Source organism: Hyaena hyaena, unplaced genomic scaffold, assembly GCF_003009895.1.
Source record: "Hyaena hyaena isolate Hyena2069 unplaced genomic scaffold, ASM300989v1 scaffold_113, whole genome shotgun sequence".
In the NCBI taxonomy this organism is placed as follows: Eukaryota; Metazoa; Chordata; class Mammalia; order Carnivora; family Hyaenidae; genus Hyaena; species Hyaena hyaena.
Window position 1 is genome coordinate 3,583,604 of NW_024080745.1, and position 10,628 is coordinate 3,594,231.

General features: G+C 36.9%; 1 protein-coding gene across 1 annotated transcript in view; it reads left to right on the top strand.

The window, feature by feature from the left end:
* Positions 1 to 10,628, top strand: part of CFAP54 (cilia and flagella associated protein 54) — a 287,452-nt gene that overhangs the window by 175,412 nt on the left and 101,412 nt on the right. Inside the window, exons 47-48 of the mRNA XM_039236623.1 lie at positions 2,551 to 2,673; positions 6,647 to 6,700. Of these exons, the coding sequence (XP_039092554.1) occupies positions 2,551 to 2,673; positions 6,647 to 6,700 (177 nt within the window). The remainder of the gene's footprint in view (positions 1 to 2,550; positions 2,674 to 6,646; positions 6,701 to 10,628) is intronic.

Sequence of the window (10,628 nt, forward strand, 5' to 3'; positions counted from 1 at the left end):
GGTAGCTTAAAAGCCAGTGAAGAAGTTTGGACTGTAGTCTTCAGCCTTGGGTGGAGAAGTGGAATGAATTTCAGAATCTTGATCAAAAGAAGGACATGATCAGATGTATCTGGTAACAGTGTCAGGAGCAGAGTGAGACGGAAATGGTGTCTTACTGGCATAGTAGAACAGAAAAACCTGGCTAGGGTTTTGACATAAACAATGAAAAAGGGCAACTGATGCATCGTAGAGAGGAAGAAATGACAGCCTGTTTGAGTAGAGTTTGCCTGACCTTTCTGAAGTAAACTGGGGTCAACGAGTGGGAAGAGGGAAAAGTCATAGTCAGGAAATAGCAAACAATACTTTCTGACAAGTCAAACAGCAATAGATCAAGCTGTTAAGCTTCTGCTGTACACTAGTGTCTTTCAGGGAAAGCTTTAAGACCTCTTTATGATCAGCCAGTCTGGCTTCTCTTTAGAACTGCCAACATCTTGAAAGATTTATTACTCTCAACGCATCTAGCATTCCTGGGATGGGAACCGATAGTTCTGTATTTGTGCGAGTGAAGGGTTGATTTAAGGGTAGTTCTTTTTTTCCATCTGGCTTGTTTATGTTCACATGATTGACCATTTCTGAAAATACATGTTTATTATTATTGCCATAGCTTTTTCAAATGGCTGGATTGGTATGATAAACTGAAACCAAAGGTAGCCTTAGCAGTTCCAGGTAGTTCATGTACAGCCATCTCGTAGCCAAGACCAGAAGAGACTAACCTCGCACAGCATTTCCTCCAAGAGGTAATAAGAAAAATGTTCATCTAGAAGTCTAAAAGAGCTCATATGACTCCCTAATGCCTACTTTGATATTATATGGCACTGGGGAGATTAGAGCCCAAGGTAACTTAGGCAAGAACCAAAGTATGCAACTTAACAGAAAAGCAGTTTTCTCTTCTCTATTGAAAATATTCTCCTACCCTTTTATGCTTTATTTTCAGGTTATTGCCACATCCTATTTACCCTGAACTTACCTTCTTTTTATTTCTTTAAAATTTATATACTCTTGAGATTCCTAGTGTGGTACATAGCAGAAAAGAGATGTGTGTGTGTGTGTGTGTGTGTGTGTGTGTGTGTGTTTGTATGTGTATTATATGCATATGATCTTCATCCAGTTTTGTATTTAATTCCCTGCTTGCACAATTTACTCTTCTCTATTGTCAACAGTCACTGGAGTTTGTAAAACATAAGTAAGGGTTAGGGCCCTGCCCTGCTTAAAATGCTCTAATTACTTCTTATCACACAGAGAATAAAATTCCAAGTTCCTACTCTGGTCTACAGGCCACCATTCATATCTACATCCTAGCCATCTTCCCCTCCCTCCCTAAACTCCTGCCACACAGGCTCTTCCTTGAGCACCCAGGAACCCCAGACTGCTCCTTCAGCTACATGACCTTTGTACTTTGAGTTTCTTCAGGAGATTTTCCACATGTCTCTCTCTCATGTCATTCCCAAATTTTTTCTTGGATGTCTTCTCAGAGAAGTCCTTCTTGACTGGAACTTTGAGAGTAGCATTTTGTCAGTATCCTCTATCCTTTATAATACTGTATAGAACAATTGCCTGCTGTTGTTTATCAGCTTCTTGGTCTATTGCACATATAAACTAGCTTATACACAAACACATACATCTCCATCCACTGTGTTTACCATGCATTAATTTAGAAGGCATTACCAGCATTAAGCAGAAATTTTGGATCTCAGAAAGTTGATGACTTTTCTCTAAAATTTTTATTTTGTAAGTAATACAAATCATTTAATTTGAAATCTCATTTCTTTTTTTTTCCCTTTAAATGTAGAAGATAGCTAAATACACATCTGGAAAGAATGTAACATCCAAGAGGGCTTGGTACATAAGAGTTGCCCATTGAACATGTTGAACGATTGAATGGCTTTGTCCAGGAACTTTGCTTCCCATCATTCCCTGATTGAAAGTCTTACTGGATAATATTCAAATTGAGCCACATACAATGCATAGTCACCAACTGATTAACTTTAAGGATATGTCTTTAAAATTGACAGTGTCCATTAATCATGGTGACAAAGCAGATAGTCTTTATGTTGATCCATTGTAGAGTTCATCTCCTGGTTTGTTTCACTTCGCTCAGAGAATTAGAGAACATCAGGAGTGTTTTTGTTTTGCTTTTCTTTTAAGCCATAGTTCACTATGGGAACAAAAAAATAAATTTAGTTATTTTTTTTAACTCTTGTATGCCTGCCATATTTTTGTGTTTGCCTCTGATGAAGTAAGCCACATCTGATGAATGTCCACTGTTTTGAACAATTGCTTGCTGTTGTTTATCAGCTTCTTGGTCTATTGCACATGTAAACTAGCTTATACACAAACACATACATCTCCATCCACTGTGTTTACCAAGCATTAATTTAGAAGGCATTACCAGCATTAAGCAGAAATTTTGGATCTCAGAAAGTTGATGACTTTTCTCTAAAATTTTTATTTTGTAAGTAAAACAAATTATTTAATTTGAAATCTCATTTCTTTTTTTTTTTTCCTTTAAAGATAGAAGTCCTTATAGATTTAGGATTTTTTTCTGAAGCCTTTTATGAGATATCCCAGATTTTTTATGGAAAAAACATGCCTTCCTCAATACCCGCTGGCTGTAAAGCTACTGGAAAAGTGAAGGTAAATCTGCTGTTTGATTCAAAGCCATTTCTTTACCTTTTGAAGGTTACATTCCTAAGATTTAGGGAATGCTTCTACAAAAGTGTATTTACAAGTCTCTGCTACTGCAAACCTCTTTGTTAAGCCTGGTTGTAGTGAACAGCAGGCTTTTACAAGGTTTCATTTGTCCAGAATGGAAGGGTGTCGTGTTGGGGCGTATGGTATTGGAGTCAATTTTTACAGTGGAATTCTGTCCTTGTGCTATGGATGGTCTCAGCAGACACATTTACCAGCCACTACCTCTTTGACTTTGGCATCTAATCTTATAATTTCTGGTTAATGTTGTTAGTTGAAACAATTTCTCCTCATGTTTTACTGGATATTTTTTTATTCATATATTATATACCAAAGTTTTAAGCATGTATTGTTCAAATTATATTTGTAGATTAGATAATTGAAACATCCTTGAAAAATGAATCCTGACATTTTATTTAAATCAAAGTGAGCCATTTTTTCCCCACTATTTTGGGTTTCATGGGAATCACTGAGTGATCTTGCAGTGGCTTGGACCCTGGTGATCCAGCAATAAAGGAAATAAGAGGTAACAAGTCAGTTTCGGGGTAGATGGTATGCGTGAGCAGTGAGACTGGCAGACAGACACAGTACATACTGGTGACATTCAAATTTGGAAGACTTAAAAGAACCTGAGAAATAGGCTAAGTCTCAAAAATTACTTGTATCAATTGATGTTAAATATACATACAATGCATTCATTACTTCAGTGTGTTCCCCTAAAATGTCACTGCTTATTTCTCAGTATGACTGCTACAGCATTACAGTTTGTTGTTTTAGGGTAAGTGTGAGGTTATCTACAGAAAATCCTAAGAGGGACATTCAGTAGGAAATAGATACATCTGTGTGTATATGTAAATACCTCTCTCCCTCTCTATCTTTCTCTCTCCCTCTCTTGAAAAAGAGGAGTCAGTTGGTGTTTTTGCTCATTTTCTTGGCATGAACTAACTCATCTTCTTACCTGGTTAAATTCACAATATTTTCTTGCTTGCTTTTCAGCGAATAGCATTTCCCTATTGTAAATGGTTTGCATTTTCTTATTAAAATTATATTTTAATTCATTTAAAAATATTTTTTAGGTGCCTACCGAATACAGGCACTGTTTTAGCCATGGGGATAGACCAGTAAAAAGATAAATGGAGTTGTTGTCTTTTTGGAAGCATGTTAGTATTGGACAATCCAGTGAAGAAGACAAACAATAAACATATTAAGCACATAAATATATGTCAGGCGATGATGTACCACAAAGGACACTCAAGCTGAATTGGAGGAACAGAGAGTGATTAGGGCAGTGGCTGGCTATTTTTTCCAAGATGGTTTGGGAAGTCTCTCTCATTAGAGACTTATTAGGGAGTTTTGAGTGTGAAAGATTTAAAAAAAATTTTTTTTTAATGTTTTATTTATTTCTATGAGAGAGAGAGACAGCATGAGCAGGGGAGGGTCAGAGAGAGAGGGAGTCACAGACTCTGAAACAGGTTCCAGGCTCTGAGCTGGCAGTCAGCACAGAGCCCGATGCGGGGCTCAAACTCACGAGCCGCGAGATCATGACCTGAGTGAAAGTCGGACGCTTAACCAACTAAGCCACCCAGGCGCCCCAAGTGTGAAAGATTTGAGGGAGGAAGTAGAAGGGCATAGGCCCTGATGGAGATACCTATAAGATGTGGTTGAGGAAAACCAAGGCCAAGTGAAGCTGGTAAAAGAGAGAGGAGAAGGTGGTGGGAGCTATAGTTGTTTAGGACCTATTAGGGCTTGGTGAGGACTGGTGCTTGCTCTAAATAAGATGAGAAGCCTTGTAGAGTTTTCAGCAGAGGAGTGATGGGATAAGAATTACTTTTCAAAGGACCACTTTGCTTGCTGTTTGGAGAATAAACTGCAGTTGAGCACGGGTATAAATAGGGAAGCCAGTTAGAAATCCTTTGCAAATAACCTGAGTGAGACATGACAATGGTTGGGATGATAGTGGTGGGAGCAATGAAAAGTGGTCTCCTTAGTCGAGGTGGATCCTAGAAAATTTGGGGGCATTAGCAAAGAAATTTAAAATCATGAGACTGGATGAAATCAGCTGGGGCAAAGAGAGAAATACAAGTCAGAGGACTAAACGTTGGAGTCATCCACATTTCAAGTCCAAGAAGATGAGAAGGAAAGAAAAACCAGCTGGGTAGAAGGAGAAACAATAAAGAGTTTTTAAAGTTCATTGCTTTCACCAAAACAAACAATCTTAAGTTCATTTTTACAGGTATATTCCAACTTAATTTTTATTATCTAGTTTTCATGAGAGAAAAGTGTGGGTGAATTGTCTTTCAATCGATTCTGACTTTAAATTTTGTATTCTCCAAGTTAATTTGAAGCTTTCCAGCTTCAATTGGGAACTTAAAAAAATGTAATTAAAAGAGGAAATGTGTTCAGGGTTTATAATTAAAATAGGTGCCAATGTTATTAGGCTGCAGGCTAGTTATTTAAAGAAAGGATTAATTAATTAGATTTTAGTTGTAAAAGAAGTAACTGAAAAAGTCTTACAGATTACTACTGGACTTTTCACAGGCTTTAAAAAAAAATTCTCTTTTAACATGATACTAGTATTGGGATTCTGCTCTTATCACCAAATCTAAAGTCCATCATCAACTTTCTTCCTGTTATATCACCAAAGGTCCCTTAGATTCACTTATTTACTTTTCAGTGGATGAGAGAAGATAAGAAATACCTTCAAAAAAGGGGGAAAATTTTTAGCAGTTACCAACATTTTATTCCAATAAGAGCTATATGTGATGTCTTGGTTTAGGGGTCCCTCAGATCCCTCAGATCCTAAGACAAGGATTTGGGAGCAAGTAGTATATTTGGGAAGTGATTTCAGGGAGAATGGTGAGTGTGTGGAAAGTCAGATAGGGAAGGGAAGAGAACCACTGCAGAGACTATTAATGAATCACTGTGTGGACAAGCAGGTCCTCAGAGACATGGGAGAACAATCTTGTGCTCATTGGATTGGGTTGCTCCCTGAACTTCCAGCCTCTCCTGAATACTCTTGTGGCCACAGAATGCCCTCAAGCAAAGGCATACAGATGTTTGAAGTAGGATACTTACTGTCCATCAGTGACAAACCTGTCCACGGAAGCTTCTGGTATCTTCCAGATGACCAAGCAGATGTGGGCAGGGCATCAGTATTGACATCTTTGAAAAAGGGCCTCTGTACCAAGAGGAATGCACCCTGCATGATGATACGGTCATCTCCTGCAGCAAATAAATGGAATGTTTCCTAATGTAACATTATATTTAGAGCCAAACATATTGACAGGTCGTTCACAATAAAGGAAAAGAACCACAAAAAGAGTTATTCTGAAGAGTAATGTGATTTTACCTCAAACTGGCAAAGATTTTTCTAAATGCTAATGCTCAGTTCTAATACTCTTATGACCCAGTAATTCTGCTTCCAGGAATCTATCCAAAGGGAATACTAAGAAATACAGATGAAATACTCACCCATGTTGTTTAAACTAGGGCTGAATGGTGGGACAAGGGTGGGAATTTGTTCCCCTTGATGTCTAACAAAAAGAAAGGAGTTATTATGCTGCATTCATAGCATGGGACATTACTTAGCTATTAGACTGAGGTTTACAAATGACTTAATGACATGGAAAAATAATTATGATGCAATGTTTAATGAAAAGGAATACAAATATATATTTAAAATACATCAAAAACGAAATTGGTAGTAAAGACACCAAATTATTAACATTGACAACCTAAAAAAAGTTGATTTATGTGTGATTTTTTACTTCCCTCTTTATTCTATAGTTGTCCTTCTGACTAGAACATGTATTGCTTTTATAACAAAAATTACATTTAAAATACTTTTATAACACATTAACAGTTTCATTTAAAAAAATAATACTTTTGTGTCTAATGTTAGTGCTTTATATATTGACAGATATTTCAATCATTTGATTCAGGAAAACCTCTTACTAGTAAAGAAAATTTACAGGTAAGAATAACAATATTTTATAAGTGTTAGATACTTAGTAAGGGTAATTTTGAGTCATTTGGTAAGAATAACACTTGTTTTTGAAAATCTGCTATGTAATTAATATGCTCTTCTATTTCTAATAATGGTGTTTTATCTCCAAAGTTGAGCCTGAGGTAGGATTGGACTCAAACTAGTCTGGCTTTCAAATTGAGCAAATATCATTTATTGTTTGTAAATGTTTAAATTATATATATAAATTCATTTTGTTTATCTAGACCTGTCAAGTGTCTATCTTTAATGTTTATCTTGATTACTTTGGTGAGAATAGCTGACTTTGATTATAAGAAAAAGATTTTGTGTGTTTTGCTGTTCAACCCACTTATTCAATTCTACTTTTCCTCACATCCTTTCTCCAGTCTCGGACTGCCTTTCAATGTTTTTCTTTTTTCCACTTATTGAAAAATTTTTTAAAAATTATAAAAATAAAAATTTTTTATAGACTATAATTAATATATAACATTGTGTAAGTTTAAGATGTACAACACGTTGGTCTAATACTCTTATGTCCTGCAGTAGGATTCCCATGTAGTGCTGGCTAATGGAAGGTTTTCATATGATATTTTCATAAACAACTCCTCTAACTTCTCAGTGCTCTTTTCAAACAGAGGACTAGATTCTCTATGCCACTAGGTCTGTTCTTGACACCACTTGAATGATTGGGATTTAAGCTTTCGATAACCTAGTAGCATTTAAATATCTTTTTGTTTGTTTCAAATTTTTATTTAAATTCTAGTTAGTTAACATATAGTATAGTATTAGTTTCAGGAGTAGAATTTAGTGATTCCTCACTTGCATTCAGTACCTGGTGCTCATCACAAGTACACTCCTTAATCCCCATCACCTGTATCACTCATCCTGCTGCCTCTCCAGCAAACCCTCAGCTTGTTTTCTGTCATTAAGAGTCCATATGTTTATCTGTTTAGTTTCTTAAATTCCACGTATGATTGAAACCCTATGGTATTTGTCTTTCTCTGACTGACTTAGTTCGCCTGCCATAATGTGCTCTAGCTCCATCCATGTAGTGTAGCATTTAAATATCTTGAAATCAGTTTTTAAAATCTTAGGAGCTAGATTTCATCAGTCTGACCCCTAGAAAGTGTTAGGGCAGGAGAGTAGAGTGCAGCCATAGGTAAGGGGCTACAGACACCTAAGGGGTTCACACAACTAGGTGACAGTGCAGAGAGACATCTGCACGTTGTTTAAATTTTTTTAAAGGCCAAGAAACAACATTCTGTTTCATTAATTAAGCTGTTTTTATTAAATAATTTTGAGAGTCATTTCTGCAAAGTTGCTTTTTGTTTTCCATAATTTTCATAAGAATTATATCCTATCCTTCTATTAAATGTAATCTTACTACTTTTCCATTGGTGTTTATGTTATTCCACAAACTTCACTTTTAATTATGCTTCCGATGATTCATTGTTTTGCCTTAAAGTTTGTTTTGATTTATAAGCAACTTGCCTGAAATGAAAGAATTGGTATTAGGAAGATACACATACATATTCATATTTCGCTTCAGTGTTTCAAGACCTTTAAATGTTTAAGAGTATTTATTTCTTCCCAGTCACAAATTTCAAGGCATCCTAAAAACACTTCTTTAAGGAGTGTTTTTGAGTATAAAAGGAATGTCTGTCTGATCATTTCCTTTTAAACAAAAAGAGACTGACAGCATAATGGAAAACCGACTTCTATTAGCTAATTAATTAAAACAGAACTGTTGGCCTGCCAAAGACTCCAGATTACACTTTGTATTTTCTGTATAGAGGAAGAGAAAGGAGTGTTACTAATTAATAGCATTACTAATTAATCTTCTTTTGATCCTCAAGTGTTTGTATGTAGTTGTCAAGAATCATTAAGACACTATTTGCTATGGAGATAAAAGAGAAGAGAAACCTTCTCCTCTGCCCTACAACCAATCTGAAGTTTCTTCCCTAGATAGAGAATGCCAACCATATTCCTAGCACACTGTTTGCTGCATGCTCAGTCTCAGTGCTGTTCTACGTCTGGCTCTTCTGCATGTATTGATTTTCACCCTTTAGAAGATATTAGGATGGGAGAATGTACAACAGATCTCTCCACTGCCAGTATTGCCTCAGACTCTCCCAAGCAATAAGGTTTTTCTTTTGTAACTCACATAAGGCAAAAAGTTTCCCTCTTTTCTAGAATATATAGCTCCAGCATCTGAGATTACTAATCAACAAATATTGTTAATTCAACAAATTTTTAATAAGAGCCTGTTGTGTGCAAGGCACTATTTTGGTGTCGTCAAATAAGTACATTAGTGGGTCAGCAACAGACAAACTCCCAAGCCTTCAGGGAGCTTATATTTTAGGGGAAAAAACTAATAATAAACATAATATATAAGTAAACGGTATAATTAAGTAAATTATATGGTAAGTTAGAAGGTGAACCATGCTAGAGAAAATAAACCCAGCAGCAGATAAAGGGGATTGGGCTCATGGGGCTAGGTTAGGGAGTCGTTATTTTAAATGGAGTAATTAGGTTAGTCCTCACTGAGGACTATGCAAAGACATTTGTGAACAGGTAAAGGTGCATGTTAGGAAATTTGGAAAAGGAGCCATTTAGGAAGTGAGTAAAGTAAGTGCAAAGGCCTTGGGGGCAGGATTGCCTAGCTTGGTGAGGGGCATCTTAGCGTGGCCAGAGCTGTGTGAATGACAGGAAAGCAGTAGGAGACAGTGTCAGAGGTAATGGAGCCAGCTTGAGAAGGGTCTTGTAGGGCCTTTGTAACTTGGGTTCTTCCTCTGAACAAAATGGGGAGCCACTGGAAGGGTTATAGCAGACCTGTGGCCTAATCTACCTGTTTTAGCTGATCCATTGAGCCTACTGTGTGCTAAATACTGTTCCAGTGCTTTTGTGTGTGTGTGTGTGTGTGTGTGTGTGTGTGTGTGAGCGTGTGTGGTTGTGAGGTGACTAGGAATACAGTTTTGGACATATTGAGTTTGAGGTATCTCTTAGATATCCAAATAGACTATTTGAGTCAGAAGCTGATTTGACTTCAGAAGAGAGATTGGAGCTGGAGACAAAAACAAAGGATTTCATCTGCATTTAGATAAAATTAAAACCATGAGTTTGTTTCAGATAACCTAAGTGGAGTGAGTAAAGAGAAGGAAAAGGACCAGGCCCTGGGACACTCCAATGTTAAAAATACAGGAGAGCTGACTGGATGGCTTAGTTGGGTTAAGCCTCTGACTCTTGATTTCAACTCAGGTCTTCTCATGGTTTGTGAATTTGAGCCCCATGCTGGGCTACATGCTGACAGTATGGAGCCTGCTTGGGATTCTCTCTCTCTCTCTCTCTCTGCCTCTCTCAAAATAAATAAATAAACTTAAAAGAATATATGGGAAAAGAAGAGGAACCAACAAAGACTGAAAAGGAAATGACCAACAGTATAGGAAAGAAACCAAGAGAACATGGTGACTTGAAAGCCAAGAGAAATATTTTCTTTTTTTTTCTTTTTCTTTTTTTTATATGCCATTTTATTTTATTATTTTTTTTTTACAAATAGTTTATTGTCAAATTAGTTTCCACATAACACTCAGTGCTCATCCCCACAAGTGCCCTCCTCCATGCCCATCCCTCCTTCCCCCACATCCATCAGTCCTCAGTTTTTGTCAGCATTCAAGAGTCTCTCATGGTTTGCCTCTCTCCCTTTCCCCCACCATTTCCCCCCTTCTTCTCCCCCATGGTCCTCCGTTAAGTTTCTCCTAATCCTCCTATACGTGCAAACATATGATATTTGTCCTTCTCTGCCTGACTTATTTCACTCAGCATAACACCCTCAAGGTCCATCCATGTTGCTACACATGGCCAGATTTCATTGTTTCTCATTGCCATGTAGTATTCCATGGTATAGATAAACCGCATC